This window comes from Talpa europaea (genome assembly GCF_964194135.1).
Source record: "Talpa europaea genome assembly, chromosome: 11".
Taxonomy (NCBI): domain Eukaryota; kingdom Metazoa; phylum Chordata; class Mammalia; order Eulipotyphla; family Talpidae; genus Talpa; species Talpa europaea.
The window spans coordinates 20360990-20387118 of record NC_140078.1 but is presented as its reverse complement, the minus strand read 5'-3'; the positions used below and the strand labels follow the sequence as shown (position 1 = coordinate 20387118).

At 40.4% G+C, this 26129-nt stretch overlaps 1 protein-coding gene across 2 annotated transcripts in view; it reads left to right on the top strand.

Annotated features, from left to right (window-relative positions):
* Positions 1–26129, top strand: part of NCOA6 (nuclear receptor coactivator 6) — a gene marked incomplete at both ends in the record, with an annotated part of 56088 nt that overhangs the window by 21061 nt on the left and 8898 nt on the right. Inside the window, 7 exons of one of the 2 annotated variants that reach the window (XM_084246930.1) lie at positions 105–1001; positions 3053–3199; positions 8515–9631; positions 12584–12705; positions 15845–18838; positions 22113–22181; positions 24711–24747. In XM_084246930.1, coding sequence (XP_084103056.1) covers positions 105–1001; positions 3053–3199; positions 8515–9631; positions 12584–12705; positions 15845–18838; positions 22113–22181; positions 24711–24747 — 5383 coding nt within the window. The remainder of the gene's footprint in view (positions 1–104; positions 1002–3052; positions 3200–8514; positions 9632–12583; positions 12706–15844; positions 18839–22112; positions 22182–24710; positions 24748–26129) is intronic. The other variant, XM_084246931.1, reaches the window with a different exon arrangement.

Here is a 26129-nt window from a genome sequence, read left to right as displayed (position 1 = left end):
AACAGATTTTATTCTGAATTTTCAGAATGCCAAGACTACTGATCTGGGATCTAGGTTGCGGTTGCAGTAATTTAACTATTGCTTTATTGACTGTCTTTAAACAGATGCAATGGATCCACTCGTCTCTGGGCTTCATATGCAGCAGCAAAGTCATCCCTCAGGATCTTTAGCTCCCCCACACCACCCAATGCAGCCTGTCCCTTTGAACAGACAAATGAACCCAGCTACTTTTTCCCAGCTGCAACAGCAGCAGCAACAACAACAACAGCAGCAACAGCAGCAGCAGCAGCAGCAGCAGCAGCAGCAGCAGCAGCAGCAGCAGCAGCAGCTACAGGCAAGACCCCCACAGCAACATCAACAGCAACAGCCACAGGGAATTCGAGCCCAGTTTACTGCCCCAACTCAGGTGCCTGTTCCTCCAGGCTGGAACCAGCTGCCTTCTGGAGCCCTTCAGCCTCCTCCAGCCCAGGGTTCTCTGGGAACAATGACTGCAAACCAAGGGTGGAAGAAGGCTCCCTTGCCTGGCCCAATGCAACAGCAACTCCAGGCAAGACCATCCTTAGCCACGGTACAGACACCTTCTCACCCTCCCCCTCCATATCCCTTTGGCAGCCAGCAAGCCTCACAAGCCCATACAAACTTTCCTCAGATGAACAACCCAGGCCAGTTCACAGCTCCTCAGATGAAGAACTTGCAGGGAGGGCCCTCCAGGGTCCCAACCCCCCTGCAGCAGCCCCACCTCACCAACAAGTCTCCTGCCTCCTCCCCCTCCTCCTTCCAGCAGGGATCCCCTGCATCCTCCCCAACGGTTAACCAAACTCAGCAGCAGATGGGACCAAGGCCACCTCAAAATAACCCACTTCCCCAGGGATTTCAGCAGCCTGTCAGCTCTCCAGGTCGGAATCCTATGGTTCAACAGGGAAACGTGCCACCTAACTTCATGGTGATGCAACAGCAACCACCAAACCAGGGGCCACAGAGTTTACATCCAGGCCTAGGAGGTGAGGAACACTGAAGCTATTTGTGTTGGTAAATTTACTGGAGCTAGATCTTAGTAGGACTTTAATTTTTAGAGTTAATGGAGGGAGTGAAATAAGGATGTAATTTTTTGGTTTTGTTGATATAGTGGTGACACGGTAGAATTTAGTTAACTTGATACATTATTAACTTAATATATTATGCAGCATCTTACTGGTTACATTTAAACTAGCCCTCTGGATAAAAATGCAGGTAAAATTCAATATAGAGATGTTCATTTTGTTTTTCAAATTATTTTTGCTTGATCTACTAGTATATTTAAATGTCCAAGAGAAACATGCATTTTATTAACAACTTAAACTACTCAACTGTTGAAAACAATTAAGATTATGTAGCAAAGAAAAATGAAAAGAATAAGTACAGGGTCTTTGAGGAGAAGACCCTTCTTGTTTTCAATTTTGATAGTTACTAAAATAGTAAGCATGGTATTTGTTAAATTTGATTAAAGTATTAAAGGTGAATAGTTCAGGATTCATTGACTTTTATAGTTTTATAATGCCAATGCCTGCTCCTTAGAGAGGGAATTCCACCAGTTATACCTAAAGGAGATTTATTTATTTATTTTGTAAGGTGCCTCTTGTATGAAGAAAAAGCAATGGAGCTTAATGTGTGAGAGGTAAAACGATTACAGTAAAATTTATCCATCTCCATGTTTATTATTTATTCTTATTAATCATTGATCTAGTGCACATGAATGTGCTTGGAGCTGTTCAGTAAGGTATAGAGAGTGTCAGTAATACTGTCATCTGATAAACACCCCCCACCAAAAGACACCCATTGTCTACCCAGAAAAAAACCCTTGCATCTTTAGCGCAACATAGCAAAGGCATGTTCCCATGGTTTCTGGTGAAATTAAGTTGCTCATCAGTCTTTTCACTCTCTTGTAATTAATTTTACTGACATGCAGGCTCTAATATTTGAACCCTAAGAGGCTTTTAGAAAATGCAAGATGTTTTAGCTCCAAACTTCACTGTTCTGGGCATCTCGCCTTGGATCAGTTGAAGCTGGGTGGTCCTCCTGCAAAAGTGACGATTGATTTAATTACAATGGAAGCATGCAAATGGGGACTTGTCACTGCTAAAGAAATGACAAATGCATATTTGTCTATAAAGCGTTTTTCAGGACATTGAAAATTTGGCCCTTAAAAAAAAATTAATGGACTAATATGAAAATTTTAAGTGAGCTTTAGGTCTTGATGCTTTCATAGAGCAAATGATGTGCTCACCTAGATGATCTGGCCACATCAAGGCCCACATTATAAACAATGAGTGGGTTCTGAGAGTCTCCTTTTTAAAAATTTGTTTTCTAAAGTTAAACCTTCCTATGAAAGGAAGTAATACTTTAGTAAGACTTCATTAGAGCACATTTTTGGTACCATAGCTGTCAGAATTGCAGCAAATTTTGTAAGGGGAAGGCATAATGATAAATTTAATATAGTCTTACATTGAATCTCCTATGAATTGTTTCTAATCTTTTATCTCTTCCAAAGAGACAAGTATACTATTGGGGGGAAATTTTCCACAAAAGATATTGTCATCCATTTCCCTCAATGGAAAAAAAATCACCTATCCTTAATATCAGGACCCAGCTCTTTGTTTTATAGTATTTCTTACCAATTTGTTTGGATTTGAAATAATTTAGCATATTTCTTTGTGCCTGTGTTAAAGTATGTAAAGTTTTGGCGTCTGTTGTACTACAGAGAAAAGTGAGCCCTAAACCTTGCTGTGACGTGGCCTCAGATCACATTTAGGGAGCAGATTGCCATCTTTTCCTTGGCATGTTCTAAGTGTAAATTTTTTAGTATTTCTTTTTCATTTTGACAATGCTCATGTAAGAGATTGTGTTGATTTTTTTAACCATCTTTCCCAACCTTATTATTAAAGATTTTACCAGTGTGACAGAGAGAGCTAAGCCAGTGGAGACTTCATGCAGCTCATCCTTCCTTATTCATTCCATATCTAAGCAAGAGTATAAATTTGCTAGGTAACTGCCTTACTCATTGTTTTCTATTAAGGAATGCCTAAACGCCTCCCACCTGGCTTCTCAGCAGGACAGGCCAATCCGAACTTTATGCAAGGTCAGGTGCCTTCAACCACAGCAACCACCCCTGGGAATTCAGGAGCCCCCCAGCTGCAAGCAAATCAAAATGTCCAGCATGCAGGTTTGTTTTCTGTGATTTATTAAGCCAACATTTATTGAGCATTATGTGATAGATACTGTGATGGACAACAAGAAGTTACAGATAAATATAAGTTCTGGTCTCTCCCCTTAATATCAAATCCACAAATAGTTATTCTTTTAGGATAATAGCTGATAGATCAAGAGTAGTTAAAATGTCTCTGGAACATAGAAATTATTCATTCCATATCTAAGGAGATGAAATTTGAGTTAGAGCTCAAATCAGCAATTTTTTTTTCTATATTAAGTCAGATAGCAAGAGTTTTAGATACTTAACTCTGCTGCTGTTATTGCACAGACAGTAGCCACAATGTGTACACAGTTGAATATGGCAGTGTCTAGACACTGTTAGTGGGATTGACTTGGCCCATGGGCAAACTTCTGAGTTGGTGAAAGTACAAAAGGTGGCTCTTACAAAGGGAACTACAGATACAAAGGCAGGGAGGCATCTGGCATTTTGGACAACTGCAACTTTTAAATCTTAAGTAGTACATGTTAGCATTTTTATGATGAGTATTGAAATTCTGGTATACACTGTGAGGTTTGAAGATCATATCTCAATCAGTGCATATTTAATGCCAATAGTGTATTGTGTGTAAGAAGAAATTTTGGAGAAGTGGGAGCAGAATGGCTAAAAATTGGTAAAGCAGTATTGTATAAGCCTAGACTTCAAGTTTCTCATTGCTTAGGTGCCACATGACTAATGCATTGAACCCTTTCTCACTTGGGGAGTTTGGATTATTTGAGTAAACTCAAATATTTTCTGAACTCCCATCCCACTTAGAGTTAACATTATGCAGTTCTAACTTTAATTATAAATTACTAAGGAAGGAAAAACCCTAACTTAATTTTCTCTTAAATTCAAACTGTTGGGCCCCCCTGGTGGTGCAAGGGGTTAATTTTCAGCACCATGAAGCTATCTGTAGCCACTGTAGCACCAAGTTCAATCCCCAGCCAGGGAGCTAACCCACATGGTGCAGCGGACCTTTGCTGTCTTGCCTGCTGCTCCCCTTCGCAGTATATTTCAGTCATTCCACCTGTTCTGCTCCCCACTCTGTCTCTGGTGAATCCTCTCACCCCCCACACCTCTGGCCTACACCCCAGCTTTTGTATGTATAAATAAATAAATATTAAAAAAATAATAAATACCTATTTTGGGGCATTTGGGTTGTTTCCATAGCTTAGCTATTGTAAATAGTGCTGCTATAAACATAGGGGTGCAGGTGCCCTTTGGAATTAATATTTCTGTGTCCTTTGGGTAAATACCTAGGAGTGGAATTGTTGGTTCATGGAAGTTCCATCTTTAGCAGGTTGAGGAATCTCCACACAGCTTTCCATAGTGGTTGGACCAGTTTGCACTCCCACCAGCAGGGCAGGAGAGTTCCTATTTCGCCACATCCTTGCCAACATTTGTTGTTGCTAGTTTTTTTAATATGTGCCATTCTCACTGGTGTAAGATGGTATCTCATTGTAGTTTTGTTTTGCATTTCCCTGATTACAAGTGATGTTGAACATTTTTTCATATGCCTGTTGGCCATTTGCGTTTCCTCTTTGGAGAAGTTTCTTTTTAGCTCTTCTGCCCATTTTTTGACTGGATTATTTACTTTGTTTTTGTTGAGTCTCATCAGCTTTTTGTGATCAGTCCCTTATTATTAGTGTTGTGTGCAAAAATTTTCTCCCAGTCGGTAGGATGTCTCTTTGTTTTGGTTGCTGTCTCTTTTGCTGTATAGAAGCTCTTTAATTTGATGTAGTCCCACCTGTTTATCTTTGCCTTCACTATCACTGCTTTGGGTGATGTGTCTTTAAAGATGTTACTGAGGTGTATGTCATGTAGTGTTTCACCTTTATTTCCTTCTACTGGATCAAGAAGATGTGGTACATATACACAATGGAATATTACTCAGCCATCAAAAAGATAAACTCATGGAATTTGCAGCAACATGGATGGAGCTGGAATGGATCATGCTCAGCAAAATAAGCCAGAAAGAAAAATAAAAATAGCAGATGGTCTCACTCATAGCAGGAATTAAGAAAACCTAAATAAGGGACTAGGAAAAAGACTAATTATAATAAAGTAAAAATTAAAATCAGGGCCTCCCTGGTGGTGCAGGCAGTTGAGTGTGGTGCTGTGAAGCTGTCCACAGCCTCTGCAGCGCCACTTCCATCCAGGTCGGCCTCAGAGCAACCCACATGGTGAGCACACCTCTCCTGTCTTGCCTGCTGCTCCTCTCAGCAGTGTATTTCATCAGTCTGCCTGTTCTGTTCCCCCACTCTGTCTCTGGTGAATACTCTCACACTCCCGTGCATCTAGTCTGTACCACGGCTCTTGTATAAATAAAATAAATCTTTTAAAAAAAAGAAAAAATCAAGGGCCTCCCCGGTGGCGCAGTGGTTGAGCGCTGGGCTGGGAAGCTGCCTGCAGCCTCTGCAGTGCTGGTTCCATCCCCGGCCACCGGCAAGGGTCCAACATGGTGCGCAGACCTCTCCTGCCACGCCTGCTACTTCCCTCAGCAGTGTATTTCATCACTCTGCCTGTTCTGTTCCCCACTCTGGCTCTGGTGAATTCTCTCACCTTCCTGTGCTTCTGACTGTACCCAGTGCTTGTATAAATAAATAAATAAATCTTTAAAAAAAATCAAAATCAACAAGCAACTATAAACCAGAGATACACTGGGGGGAGGGGCGGGGGAGGGAGGAGGATAAAAACAAGGGGGGGTGGGAATTGTATGGGGACTATAACCAAGATGAAAATGCATACATTGTACAAAATGAAAAATGATGTAAAAATAACATAAAAATTGAAAAATAATAATGATAAAAAAGTGAACAAAAAATAAAAAATAAAAAAGTATTAATAAATTCATACTACCTCTTGAAGGATGAGAGAGAGGGTTAGGATAAACTACTTGACTTTCCCTTTCTGCTAATGCAAAACTGTATACCTGAGTTGTATGAATTCTTGTTTTCTGTAGGAAGTTTTAAAACATTAATGAAATCATTTATAATTCTTCCGCCCAAACATAGCTCTTTTGTATTTTTATATGGTGTCTTTCACATGGGCATACTGTTTTGACTTCCATATTTATCTTAAAATACCTTTACTCTTGTCTGCTGTTCTCTGTTTTCTTATCCTGTTTTATTTCTCTTGATGACCTTTACTTCTTTCTGAAAAAATACTTGTCTGTCTATTATTATGGTTCTTTTCAACTAGACTTTTTTTTTTTTAATAGAGGCATGTTTTATTTATTTATGTTTGTTTTTTGTTTATACATGCACTGGGTACAGTCAGAAGCGCAATCGTGGGAGGGTGAGAGAATTCACCAGAGCCAGAGCGGGGAGCAGAGCAGGCAGAAGGACCGCAGTACACTGCTGAGGGGAGCAGCGGGCGGCAGGAGAGGTCTGCGCGCCATGTGGGACCCTCCTCCAGTGGCCGGGGAGCGGCCGGGGATCGAACCGGCGCTGCGGAGGCTGCGGGCACCTTCGCAACCCAGCACTCAACCACTGCGCCACTGGGGAGGCCCCTCTTTTCAACTAGACTTTAAGGGATCAGATGTTTATTAATATTATATCAGCACCAAAAGTGCCTTGTACATAGTAGGTACTCAATAAATAATTATTGATTAAATGAATATACACTGCTATTGAGTATGTATAGTATATACAATTGCCATGGAGTTCAAGTTTAGAGTTTATATGATCATTTACAAAAATTTCGAGGGAAGTATCTTGGGATTCAGGGAAATTCTGGATTGTATGAACAAGGGACACTTTGTCCCTTGCTTTCCCTACTGGAGTATGGACTGGCCTCATAATTTCATTGTGGTTAACTCCTTTTTAGTCCCCATTTAAAAGTGAAAAAAGAAAGGGGAGATATAATAACTAACAGTTGTTGAGTAAAACGAAGAATAAAACATACCCTGTTTGGTGCCTAGGGACTACCACAGGAGAGGATCACAGAAATTTTAACATCCCATGTTAACGTCCTCTGTCTATATCTTCTGGGTCCTCTTGTCAGTTAACTTCCACTAGAGGCTCAGCTTCCAAATCAGGATTAAATAATTTTTACCACATTGTGACAGAAGAGACCTGTCATTAGGAAGTATTAGGTGTTCTTTAAAGTGCAGCATCCAGATATTACATGCATAACCTTTGAGACTTTAAGAATCAAAGTTATTTTTTTTGTTTTTTTTTAAAGGGGATTTTTCTTTCTTTTTTTTTTATAGAGGCATGTTTATTTATTTGTTTGTTTGTTTTGTTTATACATGCACTGGGTACAGTCAGAAGCGCGGGAGGGTGAGAGAATTCACCAGAGCCAGAGCGGGGAGCAGAGCAGGCAGAAGGACCAAAGTACACTGCTGAGGGGAGCAGCGGGTGCGGCAGGAGAGGTCTGCGCGCCATGTGGGACCCTCCTCTGGTGGCCGGGGAGCAGCCGGGGATCGAACCGGCGCTGCAGAGGCCGCGGGCAGCTTTGCAACCCAGTGCTCAACCGCTGCGCCACCGGGGAGGCCCCAAAGTTAGTTTTTTAAAAAACTAGGACCATCATCTGATCCTTAAATGTCTTCTCAGCATTGTTGAGATTTTTCTAAATGGATGCATCATATCCTTTGTTTCCCTGACTCATCTAACTCAGAGCTTATTTTACTAGCCTACAGTGCTTTTAATTAATTTTCTTCATCTTAAGGTAGCTATAAGTAATTTTTAAAAATAAAGATGCTTGGGCCTCCCCGGTGGCGCAGCAGTTGAGCGCTGGGTTGCAAAGCTGCCTGCAGCCTCTGCAGCGCCAGTTCTATCCCTGACCACTGGGCGAGGGTCCCACATGGTGCGCAGACCTCTCCTGCTGCCCGCTGCTCCCCTCAGCAGTGTATTTCATCAGTCTGCCTGCTCTGCTCCCTATTCTGACTCTGGTGAATTCTCTCACCCTCCCATGCTTCTGACTGTACCCAGTGCTTGTATAAATAAGTAAATCTTAAAAAAAAAAAAAGTTAAAAAAAAAAAGATGCTGCCTGTTTAATCTGAAAGAAACTAAACTTTATTAATCTTGGAAATGTTATCTTTAAATTACCAAACAGGAATAAAGAAATGACTTCTTCTCTATTGTATAGTTAAACCATTATCCCATAGTCACATTTCCATACTTCAGAAAACCTTCACAAAGTATGTCAAGCACAACACATTTACTAATGTTAGTTAAGTGGATATATATAGGTGATTGGTGTTTTTCTAACTACAGTAATTTTAATATCTTAATAAGGTGATAGTATTTCTTTCTGAAACTGCTTTTTTTTTTCTCTCTTTAAGGTGGCCAAGGAGCTGGTCCTTCTCAAAATCAGATGCAGGTGTCCCACGGGCCACCAAATATGATGCAGCCCAGCCTCATGGGAATTCATGGCAACATGAACAACCAGCAGTCTGGTAGTTCTGGGGTTCCACAGGTGAACCTGGGCAACATGCAAGGCCAGCCCCAGCAGGGCCCACCATCTCAGCTGATGAACATGCACCAGCAGATTGTGCCCTCCCAAGGCCAGATGGTCCAGCAACAAGGAACCTTGAACTCTCAGAATCCTATGATCCTTTCAAGGGCCCAGCTTATGCCACAGGGCCAGATGATGGTGAACCCTCAGAGCCAAAATCTTGGGCCTTCACCCCAAAGGATGACCCCACCCAAGCAGATGCTCCCCCAGCAGGGCCCACAGATGATGGCAACACATAACCAGATGATTGGGCCTCAGGGGCAAGTTTTGCTCCAACAGAACCCAATGATAGAGCAGATCATGACCAATCAGATGCAAGGGAATAAACAACAGTTTAATACTCAGAACCAATCCAATGTTATGTCGGGACCAGCACAGATAATGAGGGGACCAACTCCAAACATGCAAGGAAACATGGTGCAGTTTACAGGACAGATGTCAGGACAGATGCTGCCCCAGCAAGGACCTGTGAACAACAGTCCATCTCAGGTTATGGGGATTCAGGGGCAGGTGTTGCGGCCACCAGGGCCCAGCTCACACCTAACTCAGCAGCATGGTGATCCTGCTACTACAGCAAATAATGATGTCAGCTTGTCTCAGATGATGCCTGATGTTAGCATGCAACAAACCAACATGGTCCCCCCCCATGTGCAGGCCATGCAGGGAAATAGTGCCTCGGGAAACCACTTCTCAGGTCATGGGATGCCTTTCAATGCACCTTTCAGTGGAGCACCCAATGGAAATCAGATGTCGTGTGGTCAGAATCCAGGCTTTCCAGTCAATAAGGATGTCACGCTAACAAGCCCATTGTTGGTCAACTTATTGCAGAGTGACATCTCTGCAGGCCATTTTGGGGTAAACAATAAGCAAAATAATGCCAACGCAAATAAACCGAAGAAGAAGAAACCCCCTCGGAAGAAGAAAAATAGTCAGCAAGATCTAAAGTAGGTTATGATAGTTTTGCCTCAAATCTTATATATTTATTTGTATGTGGACAACCTTTTTGATGGAAATTTTTTTTTAAGATTGATTTATTTATTTTTAAAGATTTATTTATTTATTTATACAAGCACTGGGTACAGTCAGAAGCGCTAGAGGGTGAGAGACTTCACCAGAGCCAGAGCGGGGAGCAGAGCAGGCAGACGGACCGAAGTACACTGCTGAGGGGAGCAGCGGGCAGCAGGAGAGGTCTGCGCGCCATGTAGGACCCTCCTTCGGTGGCCAGGGAGCAGCCAGGATTCAAACCAGCGCTGCAGAGGCTGTGGACAGCTTCGCAAACAAGTGCTCAACCGCTGCACCGTCGGGGAGGCCCAAGATTTATTTATTTTTTATACAAGAACCAGGGTATAGGCCAGATGCGCGCGGGAGGGTGAGACAGAGCGGGGAACAGAGCAGGCAGACTGACGAAACACATTGCTGAGGGGAGCAGCGGGCGCGACAGGGGAGGTCTGCTGCATCATGTGGGACCCTTGCCAGCCGGCCAGGATCGAACCGGCACTGCAGAGGCTGTGGACAGCTTCACAGCGCGGTGCTCAACCACCTGCACCACCATGGGAGGCTCTTGATGGAAATTTTTTAACATAAAAGTATATATTCTAATTTTATAGTATAGTATAGTGAAATCCCCCTGCTTCTGCCATTATCAGCCCAGAGCCTATCTTGCTTTCATCCATTAATCTTGGTTGTTTTAAGGCAAATTTACTTTAAGTATTTTAGCATATTCCTCTGGAAAAAAGAATGGTTTTTTAATGATCACACAATATCTTTTCTACACCTGGAAAAATTAATACTTCATATTCTTACATATCCAGTGTTCAAATTTCCCTGATTATCCCAAATTAATTTCTTTTTTACAATTTGTTCAATTAAGGATCCAAACAAGGTTCATACATTGCAATTGACTGATAGCTGTATATCTCTTAAGTCTTAGTCTCAGGAGTTTTGGCTCTCAGCCTGAAAAGTAGCCAGTGTTACCACATCACAACTCTCCAAAGCAACTCAGGTTTATAATTACTCTTGGGGAACCAAAAAGGCAGAATGTGTCTTGGAAATGAAAACTGCCTGTGGAGACTCCCTGTTCTCTCTCAAATAGAAATGGTGTTTTGTGTTGGTGCCTTTCTTTTAAAGACTGCTTATCATCCCTAGAAACTTAAAACCTCATGCTAAGATGATTGAATCTTTTAAGTCAGTTGCCCTTTTGGTAAAGGTTTTCCAGGTTAGTTATTTTGTAAGATCACAGCAGGAAGGGCAATTAACAATTTCTATTTCATTTCCTGAAGCTAAGTGTCAATTTAAGTCACGTTTTTGGCTTTGATAAAATGTTTCCAAAAGGAATATTGATTGAACTGGATTTTATTCCTTTAATCATTAAACTGAAATTTAGGACCTTTATTCTTTCTCGTAGATGGGAGTAAAATTGCAAGGTTTTGCAATTGCCATTAATATGTATTTTTGTTATCTTCACCAGGAGATTGCTTGCTTGTTAGAGATACAAATTATCGAAAGAGCCATCAGGACTCCTAAGAAAGGGAGATAGTAGGTTTAATAAGTAGAGCATCTATTCCCAACTTAACCACTTGCATTGTAGAACTCTAGAGCCTGACTCTTATACCTAACCGGGCCTTTGTTTTTTCCTCCATAACATGAGGTGACTGAACCAGATATCATGTTTTTTAGCAATAGAAATCCTTGAAAGTAAAAACTACTGTAGAATCTTTTCTATAATTTCAAGTGAGAAGTCATATGAAAAGCAAATCTATATTGGCATCTGGATGTGCCAAGGCCACATTTCAGCTTCTAAATTCCATGTGCCAGGTCTTTTTAAATGAATTTAAATTACCTAATTTAGGGCCTCCCTGGAGGCACAAGGGGTTAAGACACAACCTATGATGCTATCCTCAGCCACTGCAGCACGAGTTTGATCCCTGGCCAGGGAGCTACCCACATGGCACAGCAGACCCCTCCTGATTCACCCTCAGCAGTGTATTTCAGTCAATCTGCCTGTTCCTGTTCCTCACTCTGCCTCTGGTGAATCCTTTCACTCCCTGCACCTCTGGCCTGTATCCCAGTTCTTGAATACATAAATAAATCTTTAAAAAAAATAAATTACCTAATTTAAAAATGAGATAAAATACTGTCTAAAAGTAAGTGGCCAATATCAGGGCAAAGGGAAACTAAAGATAGGGGGAAAAAGTTGAACTAGCATTAAGATTATAAGTAAAATAAGGTCTTTGAAAATGTGGGTGTTAGTAGATAATATTTTTCTTCATTTCTTTTTCCCCACTAAAAATTCTCAGATACATCCATATGAGAAATTAAATCATCCCAAAGCCAGTGGGGATGCCTATAAATACTCATGCAGCAAAATTAATTAGCTTTGTTCTGGTGGTCTCCTTTTTTTGTTCATCTGAATACCATTTTCATCAGCCAACCTACACATTCTTTCAAGATACTATGAGTTGGTAGAACCACCATGGTAATATCCACAAAAAAGAAGCTATGTCTACTCCCAGGTTGAATTTGACAGATACACCAAAGCTAGTGTGGTTTTCATAGGAACAGTATTTTATAACATTGATAACACAAACTAACTATCATCAGGTCTTAAAACATCGAAGGCTTACATGATAATGTAAAAATCATATCAGAAAGTTGTAGAAAGCACTTTGAGTAAATATCCATGCTTTTAGATGAAGTGGACTTCAACATTTAATGAAACTGCCAGATTATTTTTGTGACAATGAATATTTGGCATAAAATGTATTAGAGTGATGTAAATAATGGTAAGGATGACAATGCAAACAAATTTAAGTTCTTCAGAAATGGAAGGGGGATGTTAAACTAGTTTCTTGAATAAACTATACAAGTTATTCTCAAATGTGCAATTTATTTTTTAGTACCCCAGATACTCGTCCAGCTGGTCTTGAGGAGGCCGAGCAACAGCCATTGCCTGGAGAACAAGGAATTAACTTGGACAACACAGGCCCTAAACTGCCGGAATTTTCAAACCGACCAACAGGTGATAAAAAGTTAGCTAAAGATTATACACTATCATTTATATAGCATTGCAAAGCTTCTCATCAAGAAAACAGCATTTTATTTTGTCTCCTAACTAGGCTACTCTAGTGATACAGTATGTTTACTGTTTAGAAACTTTGTCTTTATATATCATAAAATTTCAAATAACTTCTGAAGGCATTTATGTAGATAGATCTCAAATTACTCTTCATTATTTTAAGTCCTGATAAAATCAGACTGACATGTCAAATGCCTCTTTATTTGTTATCAGTATCAAGGTTCTAGTTGGCACCAAAATGGAATAAGATTAAATAGAAAGATGTTTTCACTTTAATCCTGCTTGCTTACATTTCTTGCAGCCTTTCCTACTAGGGTTTTCTCAAAGTAGATAACTACCAGAGTCTAAAACAAGCTTATTTTAAATAAAAATTTTATAATGACTCTTTAAAATATAAAAACATATAGATAATAATAAGGCAATCATAGACCTAACACCCAGCTTAATAATAAGCAAGACCAATATTATTGAAGCCCTCTATGTTGTACTCCTCTCTAATTATATAGTAACACCGTCCTCTAAATGCTGAAAAATTATGTTGAAAAGGGAAAAGCTTCTGAGGGTGGGGGAAAGCAAATATTGTTTAGAAATAAAAATAAATTTAAAAGAAGAAAAGAAAAAAAGGGAAAAGCTTCTAAAGTTAATGTCTAGGTATTATAGACCATGGTCAACTGCCACATTATCTCTGTACCTGATAACTCTTGTTCTGAGCAGTGATTTGTAATTTATTCCCCTGTAACACAGTTGAAGACACACAAACCTTTCACATACAGGCTATGCCCCTGTGTGTACAAAGCACTGTGTTTTGTTTCTTCCTCACTAGTTATTCAACCTCCCTTTTTGCATATTAAGTGAGGATATTTTAGTGGTAGATTTTAATCCCCCATTACTTATTTAAAAAGTGATCCAAAAAAAAGAAAAAGTGAATCCATTATGATGTCATTGCTTTGTGGTACTTATTACAAATTATTTGGGCACACTACACTTCCCATCAGCTTTATAGCAGCACTATTGAGGTTGGGAGGTCATCAGTCTTTGACCGGTATGTCCAGGAGGCATTATGAACAGGAAAGTACTTTCTTCTCTCAGACATATCTGGATTCTTATTTGAACCCTAGGCATCCTCACAGACATGATTGCTTTTTTCTGAACTGTTTGTAAACGGGGAGCTTACAGGCTGAATTTGGTCTATAATGTTTGAATTGTCATTCAGTGTCTTAACCCAAACAAGAACCTGAATGTAAATGTCTTTAGACAGAATATACACCCTGCAGTTTGGCTCTGTCCACAGGACTGCTGCTCTTATACCAGCCCACTTCTCTTCTTCATTACTGGCCTGCCCCCTCAAGGCATGAGTTTGCATCCCTTGATGAATAAATTGGTTTTGATTATATTATAGGCACTGTGTGTCTCCTGGCTTTCCCTCTTCACCATTCTGTCACAGCACTCCCAATTTGTCATCTCATCATTACTGCTCTTTGGACTGCTGCCTCCAGCCTCTGGAACCTTTACAACAACCATACCTTTGATTGTTATATTTGAGAGGCTGCTGATTAGCTATACAGCTCTCTGGTATTTACTGTGCTGTCTGATGGACTGATTTTAAGATAAAAGGCACTGTGTAGTAGCCATGACATAGCTGGGCTTTTACAGAAATAAAGCTTTTTTAACATAGGAACCCCATTTAAACCTGTAAAATGCTATGTGTTACTGACTTAACAAATACAAAGAAGTTACTTGGAAATAAAAAGGGATTTTTTTAAATCTTGAAAACTGGATTCTACACATTGTCCTCATTGGTGTTATGGGAATCTTTGGCCAAAAGACATTAATTAGTTATTGCATACAGGATCTGACCCTATGGATCAGCAGACTTTAGTAACTTACTCTGTGAAAATCTTAAGCCAACATTTCTTCCAACTACCAGAGCCAACATTCTTATTCTTGTGCCTTAAAACTTTCCTAATGTATTTTTAAAACAAAAATGGAATAAATCTAGTTAGTAAAATTGTATCCCAACTATATGCCCACTTTGCCTTACTGAACCACCTCTATTCTTGACTTATAATCTTTCCATCTCTCCTGCTGATAGTGTAAAATTTTGGTTTTGCCAAATAAAATCTTCACAAGGAATCATTGAGATTCTTACAGCATTCTTACAACATTGAGATGTTGCCATCTGCATATCTGCAAGGTATCTTCCCTCATAGTTCATTTTTCAAAATTATTTTTATTCCTGAGAGCTATGTTCTTGGCTTACTCACTTTCCAGTTACGGATCCATAGAAAATATTTCTCCAAATAGGGTTTTATATTTAAGAAAGTAAATGGAAATTAATACCCATAAAAATTTCATTATATTTTCAGTGTGTATCAGGTTCTATCACTTCCAGCTATTTATTCAAATAATTTACATCGAAGGAGCATTGTCAGTTGGGTTTCCCCAAAGGATTGAACTTGAAGGATACAACATGGTGTGTGGAACCAATGAATTGGAGTAATTTTAAACCCCTCTTTCATAAGGAATTGAATCCTAGAATTTTAAAATTTTACTTCTGCTGAAAGAATAAAAAGGCTATCTTCAATGCTGGTGTTCTCAACAAAACCAAGTCTTAAAAAAAGTAATACTATGCTAACAGAAAAAGTGAATCGTAACTTCATTCATGAGTACACTGAAATATTTAGTATGCCTGCATGAGACCTCAGTGCTGGGTGGCCAGCTACTTGCTGTTGATGGAATTTTTCTCATTTCATCTGAATGTTTTGCTGATACAGAGTTGGCCACTTGCAGTGCATAACAGAGTGTCTGTCTGTCAAGTCTTAATACAGTAATGCTTCATGCAGACCCTGAAGACTGAGGAGCTCCCAGTTCTTGATGCTTTGCTTTTTGCTTTTTAAACAGTGTGCCCCTTTGCTTATGTACAGTAATGAGGGGCTGCCCCTGCACCCCTGGAACCAAGCATGCCTGAGCTGTTGTACACAGTCTGTGCCTCCTAGATGAGTATTGCTTGGCTATACTCTAAAGGTAGCAAAGCTTTTCTTGCTGAAAATCTAACTTCCCTGATTTTGGGGGCTTGTTTTAGGTTATCCTTCTCAACCAATTGAACAGAGGCCACTTCAGCAGATGCCTCCTCAGCTCATGCAGCACGTGGCACCCCCACCACAACCACCACAGCAGCAGCCACAGCCACAACTGCCACCGCAGCAGCAGCCACCACCTCCCAGTCAGCCACAGTCTCAACAGCAGCAGCAGCAGCAACAGCAGCAGCAGCAGCAACAACAAATGATGATGATGTTCATGATGCAGCAGGACCCAAAATCAGTTAGGCTTCCAGTCTCCCAAAATGTCCATCCCCCAAGGGTCCCCCTCAATCCAGACTCTCAGAGAATGCCCATGCAACAGAGTAGCAGTGTACCTGTCATGGTCAGTTTGCAAGGACCTGCCTCCGTGCCTCCATCCCCTGATAAACAAAGGATGCCAATGCCTGTGAATACTCCTTTGGGAAGCAATTCAAGGAAAATGGTGTATCAGGAGAACCCCCAGAATCCTTCCAGCTCGCCACTAGGAGAGATATCCTCACTCCCTGAAACAAGTGTCAGTGAAGTACCATCTGTCTCAGGTGGCCCAAATAACATGCCTTCACATTTAGTTGTTTCCCAGAATCAGTTAATGATGACAGGGCCAAAACCTGGACCATCACCCCTTTCAGCAACTCAAGGTGCCACTCCTCAGCAACCTCCTGTAAATTCACTGCCCAGCTCTCATGGCCATCACTTTCCAAATGTGGCTGCTCCAACCCAAACTTCTAGGCCAAAAACACCCAACAGAGCCAGCCCTAGACCCTACTATCCTCAGACACCCAACAACCGCCCTCCCAGCACAGAACCTTCAGAAATCAGTCTATCACCAGAAAGACTCAATGCCTCTATAGCAGGACTTTTCCCGCCACAAATTAATATTCCCTTACCCCCTAGGCCAAATTTAAACAGGGGCTTTGATCAACAGGGCTTAAATCCAACAACTTTGAAGGCCATTGGGCAGGCACCTTCAAATCTTAGCATGAATAATCCTTCCAATTTTGCTGCCCCACAAACTCACAAGTTAGATTCTGTGGTGGTAAATTCTGCAAAGCAGTCTAATTCTGGAGCAACAAAAAGAGCAAGTCCAAGCAGTAGTCGCAGATCAAGTCCTGGATCCAGTAGGAAAACCACCCCAAGTCCTGGGAGGCAAAATTCAAAAGCCCCTAAACTTACTCTGGCCTCGCAAACAAATCCAGCCTTGTTGCAAAATGTGGAGTTGCCAAGAAATGTATTGGTTAGTCCCTCTCCCGTGACCAATCCCCCTATACCTGGAAACTTTACTAACAGTGGACTGAATCCTCAGAATCCTACCGTGCCTGTGGCTTCAGTGTCGGGTATTCTTGAGGATAACAAGGAGAGCTTGAATGTGCCTCAGGAAAGTGATTGCCAGAATCCCCATGGTAGGAAGGAACAGGCAAATGTTGAGCTAAAAGCAAACCCTGCCCAAGAAGTTAAAATGGCTGTCCCTGAAGATCAATCCAAAAAGGATGGACAGCCTTCGGATCCTAACAAACTTCCCAGTGTCGAAGAGAACAAAAATACGGTGTCTCCTGCTATGAGGGAAGCACCAACTTCATTAAGTCAACTTCTTGACAATTCTGGAGCTCCTAATGTGACCATTAAACCCCCTGGGCTTACAGATCTGGAAATAACACCTCCAGTAGTTTCTGGGGAGGACCTGAAAAAGTCATCTGTCATTCCCACACTACAGGATCCGTCTTCTTCTAAAGAATCCTCTAATTCTCTAAATTTACCTCACAATAATGAGCCGTGTTCAACCCTTGTGCATCCAGAAATGAATGAGGTCAGTTCTAATGTTGCACCAACCATCCCTCCAGTAATGTCAAGACCTGTCAGTTCTTCCTCCATTTCTACTCCTTTGACCCCAAATCAGATAACTGTTTTTGTAACTTCTAATCCCATCACAACTTCAGCTAACACATCAGCAGCTCTGCCAACTCACCTACAGTCTGCATTAATGTCAACAGTTGTCACAATGCCCAATGTGGGTAGCAAGGTTATGGTTTCTGAGGGACAGTCAGCAGCTCAGTCTAATGCTCGACCTCAGTTCATTACACCTGTCTTTATCAATTCATCCTCAATAATTCAGGTTATGAAAGGACCACAGCCAAGCACAATTCCTGCAACCCCACTGACAACCAACTCTGGCTTGATGCCTCCCTCTGTTGCAGTTGTTGGCCCTTTACACATACCTCAGAACATAAAATTTTCTTCTGCTCCTGTACCACCTAATGTTCCCTCCAGTAGTCCTGCTCCAAACATACAGACAGGTCGACCCTTGGTCCTGAACTCACGAACCACCCCTGTTCAGCTTCCTTCCCCACCCTGTGCCGCTTCAGTTGTCCCTCCTCATCCCCCTGTCCAGCAAGTGAAAGAATTGAATCCAGATGAGGCTAGCCCTCAGGTGAACACCTCAGCAGATCAGAGCACTTTGCAGACTTCACAGTCAACCACGATGGTTTCTCCCCTTTTGACCAATAGTCCAGGCTCCTCTGTCAACCGGCGAAGCCCAGTCTCATCTAGTAAGGGCAAAGGAAAAGTAGACAAAATCGGCCAGATTTTGCTGACCAAGGCATGTAAGAAAGTCACAGGTTCTCTTGAGAAAGGGGAAGAACAATATGTTGCAGATGGAGAGCCTGAAGGTCAAGGACTAGAGACCACAGCTCCAGGGCTCATGGGAACAGAGCAGTTATCCACGGAGCTGGACAATAAAACCCCAACATCCCCAGCACCCACTCTGCTAAAAATGACCTCTAGCCCTGTGGGCCCGGTCTCCACCTCAACAGGACCCAGCTTACCCGGCGGTACTCTCCCCACCAGTGTACGCTCGATAGTAACCACTCTGGTACCCTCTGAGCTCATCTCCACGGCGCCGACCACAAAAAACAATCATGTTGGCATAGCATCTGAGCCACTTGCAGGTGGCTTAGTGGAGGAGAAGGTGGGATCCCATCCAGAACTTCTGCCCAGCATAGGTATGTACTTGGACCTGGCATCAGCTCCACCTATCAATTTTTTGATGATCTGTCTCCAGAAGAGAAGGCATGAGTCCTTTTCTAATTGAAGGAAAAATGGGCTAAATGGCTATTAATAATGGCAGTTTCATTTTTTGAATTGGGAAATACACTGTAAAATATACTTTAAAACTTCCGTATTAAGTTTACATCCACTAATATAGTTCTTAGTGCCTGAAATGATACACCTTTCACTTATATAGAATTTTTCATTTTATTATTTAAAAAATATTTATTTTGTAGGAGGACTGGGGTGTAGGCTATAGGTGTGGTGGTGAGAGGATTCACCAGAGACAGAGTGGGGAGCAGAACAGGTGGATTTACTGAAATATACTGCTAAGGGGAGCAGTGGGCAAGATAAGAGAGGTCTGCTGCGCCATATGTGGGTTAACTCCCTGGTCAGGAGACTTAACCCCTAGGCCACCAGGGAGACCCCTAGAATTTTTCACGTTATAAAGAAATATTTTTACATGTTATCTTATCTTTGTACCAACTATGTCATATAGTCCTAATCCCATTTTATTGGTGAGGAGATTGATGCTCAGAAAAGTTCAGTATTTGCTTGAAGTCTATACTGTGAACCTCCAGTTTGACCCTGTCCCTTTAAATCTCCCTTTAAATGTCAACTTCTGCAGATTCTTCTTACCATGATAAAGACTTACTCTTAACTTTTTCAGAGCAGGATTCTTATAGCCCCTTCTGTATCCCAGGAACCATTCTGACTGACTAAAGGAAAACTTTCCAGAAAACCAGGTTTCATAATAGACATAGGAGGAACAAAGTGGTTAAGAGCCAAATACACTTGGGTTGGTATCACAGCGCTAGCATTTATCAGCTATTTGGCTTGGGCAAGTAACTTGGCCACTTTAAACTCCAGTTTCCTCCTTTGTAACATGGGAGCAATAGTAGTTGTAAGAATTCAGTGAGATAACATGCTTATTAACTATTTAATAAATGGCTAAAAATGATTATTACCAGTTTCATTTTGATGCCGTCTTTTTGCAAATTAGACCATTCTGTTCATGTGTACCTACTTTGGATTATTTCCTATGAAATGCTGATATGGTCTAATGATGGAAACATAGGTGTCTTTATACTCCCCTCCTTCCCTTCACCCCAACCTATCCTTTCCCATACCCCTCCCCCCCACACACACAAACTCGCTCACATAGGGTCCTCCTCCTATGAGGCTTAAGTGGTACAGCTTTGTTTTCCCAGAGTGGAGTCAGTTACATACTGCCAGAGCTGGGAAGAACTTCTGCTACATCCTAGGCCAGCTAATAGTGCCTATCTTGTTTATGCAGCTAAAATGCTTCAAGTGCCTACCATTGAGTAGTAAGCAACCAGGAGGAGGGACAGAAAGAACACAAGCTTCAGGGTAAGATCAGAGTTCAAATTCTAGCTCCATTGGTTACCAATTGCAGTTGGATATGGTCTTTAACTTCCTAAGCCATTTACTTACTTCACCTGTAAAATGGAGATGGTAATTCCTACCTATTAGAATTTATAGAAAAATTAAATGGCCACTTATTAGCATAAAGTGGCCAGTACACAGGACTCTGGAAAGGTTAGTTCCCCATCTCTCTGCCCCTTCACTTCAGTGATAGAAATACAGCGAAGAATTAAGGCCCCTAAGGCCTTTGCTGCCTTTGCAGGAGACAAACTTCACAGGGCTAGTACTATATGTTTCATTGATATGTTAGCCCTAAGATTTAAAAAAAAATCCACTATCACTTAATTATATTTTCTGCTATTAAGTGTTTCTATTCTGCTTCTTTTTAGGGAACTTTCCCCTCAGGTGCCAAGAGAATAATGATGAAGAGAATGAGGAATAGAATTTTTAACTGGATCATATATAATCATAAAGAGATAAACCAGGAAAAGAGAAAAATTCTCAATTTTAGTTAAGATTATTTCCCATTCTTTTTCAATGGGCTTCTGTGCCTTTTTTTTTTTTTTTTTTTTTTTTTTTTTGTGGGACCCTCGCCGGTGGCTGGGGATTGAACTGGTGCTGCAGAGGCTGCGGGCAGCCTCGCAACCCAACGCTCAACCACTGCGCCACCAGAGGAGGCCCAGGGCTTCTATGCTTTTATCTTGAAAATGTGAGAAACCAATAGTAAAGTTAAAAGTAGAAATTAAAGTACAGTTTTAAGCTTTGACAGATAAGCATCCAAAATAAATTCTTGACACAAATGCATCATTGACTGTTTCACTAATAAGCTGGTAGAGAAATTCCAAAATTCATTGTTTCCACAAAAGGGTAAACCTTGTTGCAGTTCATCTGAAGAATAAAGATAGACATACCCTTGAGTGACTGTGACATATCTATTCCCTTAATTTTTCCTTTATGATCTGAGATTTCATTTTAGAGTACATTGGGTATTACATTTATCTAAAAGACCTAAATTCTCTCTGTCCTTCATAGCCTAATTCTGATGTTTCTTGCTTTAATGAGCCTTCAGATTCTCAATCTAGAATTGATACCCCTTGTTTTAGATTTTCCTTATACTTTATGAATCTTCTTTATGTAACAACACAGTGCACACCAGTGTACTCTGTGTGTGTGTGTGTGTGTGTGTGTGTGTATCTTTAATACTAACTAAACTGATGGTTAAGGATGAAAATTTGGTCTCTAAGGGTACCTGTCATAGTGCCTTGTTCCTAATTAATTCCTGGTAACTATTTGTTAGGTAACTAAATAACATATCATATGATTCATTGAGTATGAATTAAATGCTTGCTTTATGAGTATCACTCTTACTAGGTGCTATAGAAAATTAAAATTTTATGATTCATGTCAGGTCTCAAGGAATGTAATCTTTAGAGGAATAACACAGAATTTTTAAAATGCTAAGGCGAGTGGTGTAATTGTTCCTCGGAAAATGGTTTGAATTGCCTGCTAAGTAGTTTTGGGTTTTTTCAGCCCACTAGACAGCACTTGACTCTGAGAAGTAGAAATTATGGATGCTATTGTCCTCAAGGTCACCAGCTTCCCTGATCTTTGTTCACACATGAAATAAAAAATACCTCTAAGTGGCAGTCTGTGTAACAGAGTATTATAGTAGCTGATTTTTAAAGTTAGTCTTGATATTAATTTCAAGGCCAGCTTCAAGTATAGTACTCTAAGGTTGTGTGTATTTCAGCAGTTACTTAGCCCTTGATTCTGTCAATGTTTGCTCATTGTTTAGAAAAGAAAGTAAAAGACCTGTATCTTTTTTTTTTTCCCTTGCCTTAGCCACTTCACAGAGTTTAGTTCCAAAGGAAGCTCCAGCCACAGCATTACAGGGGTCTGTTACCAGACCAGGTAAGATACACTTTGGAAAAACTACTCTGGTTTACCTGTGAAGGAACTGCTGCTGTCCTCGGTGTTCCAAGAAGTGGCTGAAACTATCTGATCTGTTTTGGAGCAGACTTCAGTTAAGAGACAGAACTTATTTGAGGTTATTTCCCCCCTGAATTCTCTTACCTATTCCAGGGAACTCAAGAAAAGCATCTGTCTGCCACTTAGCTGTGCTTGGTTTCTGTTGTAGTTTGCCCTGTTCCATGACTGCACCCACTGTTAGTTGCTGACTGGTGTATGATAACTCTCTGGGGTGGCAAGAGTTACTGTACTAAGAGTAATTGAATAATCATTGTGGGAGTAGACACTTGTGAGAACCTCAGCTACAGTCAGGTATTTCTTCCAGGGAGTCAGGGTCATTTCAGTCATCTGGAAGGCATTAAATTTCTTTCCATGACCAAGATATTGTAAATAGCACTAGGGATGGTGTTGACAAATAACTGCTGTGGGATGCTGGGTTAGCCCTGAACACATGATGGTTTTGATGGTAATAACAGCACTGTTTTTATAGGTTAAACTGTCGAGGCAGTCTTGTTATGTCCTGGCTCTTTGTCACTGTAAATCACTGTAAAACAAAAAAGTATGATTACTTTCCACAAAGAAGTTAGAATCTCATTAATGGAATCACACACTTGACAAAATTAACAAGAAAAAAACCAGTAATGTAACCATGTTTAGTTTTTAAGTCTAAGCCAGTAAAAGTAAGGTATAGCTTATGATTGTTTTAAAACCTGGTGTTATGTGCTAGGTGTTAGATGGGCCATTCTACAGCACTTCTTTAGGTAAAATCAGTCTGAAAAGAACAGATGAGCAAAAAAAACATTTCAGCCACTGAGATTCTTCTTTTGCGACCTACTACCCACATGATACCTGACACTGTGCTGAGCATCTAAGAGTAAATTATTCAGTAAAGGGGCTTGATAGTAAAACTCAATTTGGGTGGGGGGGGGGAAGGAGCAACCTAGAAAGAGGGAGGAGATTCCCTTTCTTGCCCCAACTCTGCTCCAGAATATGGATTTTACCATATCATAAGCCCTCCTTGTTAGAATAATTGGCCAGAGAATCCCGTTCCTCTTAAAAACTTGGCTTAAGTCTACTTAAAATACCCCTAAAACTACTAATTGCCTTTACTAAACCCCTGATCTCTACTGAGATGAATTAGCTCTGATAGTGTTAAAATTCTCAAAAGTGTTGATATTTTGTTTCAAACAAGCGAACTAATCAAGGATTTTTCCCCTAATCAGCCTCTTTTAACTTGAGTCCTATTCATTTTGAGTATTAAAATACCTGAGTCTGTATGTGCCAGTGGAACCAACAGGCTGCACTTAGTCAGCTGGTATTTTCTTGTGGAGATTTTGGTTAGATACGGGACATATATAACAAATAAGAGCAAGGATTTTCTTCTGCTGGCATCTTTCATTGATGGCAGAGTAAGCCCTGGGGGAGGAGGCTCTAATGTACATCCACATTAGCATCATAACAATAATAATAGTTAATACTGAGTTATTACTAAGCACCTGGTGGAATATTAAATTTTTATATGTTATTTAATAATCTTAGCTTTGAAGTGGAAAAGTGTTTATCCCCATTTTCAGATGAAGCGTTAAGCACAGAGAGGGCAAGAAATTTTCTCAGGTCACATGGCTAATAAACAATGAGGTCAAATTTTTAACCCAGGCACTCTGACTTCACTGCCTTCAAAGAGATAACCATGTAGTCAATAGGTTAGACTGAGTATGAAGTAAATTCCCTAAGTTAGGTTATAGGACTGCAGAGGCAGAAGAGATTATTACTGGTACATCAGGGATGGTCTTTTGGGAAACATAAAACTACCTAAAGAGAAATAATAGAAGGTTTTTTTTTTCTGGTACTGAGAAGGAAGTGCCTGGTTAGACCATACTATGTTCATCTATGCAAAATCTCACTAGACAGATTACTGTTGCCTTTCTTGAAGGGCATTGCTGGGAGATTGAAGAAGAAGGAAGTATAATGAGGCCTATAGACGATATCTCAATGCAAGGTAGCATACCCTCTAAAACTCAGTGAGGAAGTCCTTTGAAGGAGAATGTATCCTGATAGATTTTTATGACATATTTGAAGATTGCTGTCTTTTAAAAGTGTTGAGAGGGTGGAGATATTTTAAGAATAAAAAGTCTCTACATAAGAGAAAGATATTTATTTTACTAACCTAGTTGTAACTGGATGAAATATGAACCAGGCAGTGTGAATTTAGCTCTGTTGATCCAAACAGGATTATTTCACAGTGTGGAGTAGAAATAAAAATAGACCAAGTAAGTGCCTTATGCTCCAGATAACCAAGTTGTGTCCCTGCCAGTTCTGTCTGTATACTATGTAGGGTGAGGATGTTGCTGAGCATGGAGACTCATCAACCTAAATAGGATATTCAGAGCTCTTTTAGACCCCTAGCTTCTCCCTATGGATGTATATTCCAGAAGTTTCCACATCTCATTTCTGTCTTTATATTTTTTATAGAACTCGAGGCAAATGCTGCCATAGTCTCTGGACAAAGGTAAGATCATCGTTTCTGCAAACTTAGTATACTGAATACATAAGCTTCTTTGAAGGCTATCAGCTTTCTCAGCCTTTAAACCTCTTCTCACCTTTGTCATTTTACTTTACTCTTTGCATTAGTCTGTTATTCTGACTAAACTAAGGAGTTGCCATGAGTCCTAACCCCCAGAAGTATCATTTCTCTTAATAAAACTTGGTGGCTAAGTTTCTACTTTTAATGGTTGTTTTGAGAACAATGCAATAACCTAGGCAGCAATCAGCAGTGAATACATAGTAAATGTTTAATATATAGATGCTATTGCTATCATGGGCTTTAATAATAGTCTTTACAACTACCTCCTGAAGTACAGCTGATCTGCAAGGCAAAAAGAGAAAGCCAGGTGGGGTATGACTCTAAAACTTGCTTTTTCTGTTGTTCTACATTGCCCATAACCTAACAAAATGAATGAAATACATCTGTGACTTCAACCTTATTAGCTCCAGAAAGTATTACCATTTTCTCAAACTCATTTCTTTTTTAGTGTAAGAATATGCTCCATAACACTTTAAAGTTTCTCATATTTGTACATTAAATTAGTTTTTTATTTATCTTCATATCAACCCTGTGAGGATTGAAAATATTTATTTGAATGCTATACACTGGGCTGCAAGCTCCCCAGATGTCTTTCTCATTTAATTTTCACAGTATCTATTAGGAAAATAAATTCTGTTTTACAGATAAGAAATCTAAAGCTCAGAGTAGTTTACTAAATTCCTCATATATATATATATATATATATATATATATGATGATGATGATTTATATATCAAAGATCTGAAGCATGAAGATTGTTAAATATCATAACCAGTAAATGCACACCTAAAACTTGACCCCTGTTCTTCTGACTCCAAATTCATTGCTATTCCTACTATACCACTCTGCCTGGATTATTTTAATTGGGCTAGTATTTTAAATCATTTGTTTTTCAACGTACAAGTATGTGACTAGAGAAAAAATAATTAGATCAAAAGTACTCCCTGTGTTTATTTCAAGAGCTACTTGAGCATTAACTATGTAAACGCCAAGACAGATTGTTGTGGTTTTTGTTTTGCCAGGATTAAAAGGTATTCCCTCAGGAATCTTCTTTGCTCAGAGATTTTGACCAATTTCTGGCCTTCCAGCCAGAAAGTTATCCTTACAATCTCTAAAAGAATGTATAAATCCCCAACTAATAATTCTGTCCCAGCTTTCCCTGGACTTGCCTTGGCTGGTGGGGCAGTTATTAAAACTAGGTTAGTGAACAGCGTTACCAGATTCCCAACTTTAGTGCCATTAGGAGGGTTCTTTTGTAGTGTAGTATAGTGAAGGAATAGAGGTAGTTGATAGTCAGGAGCTCACAA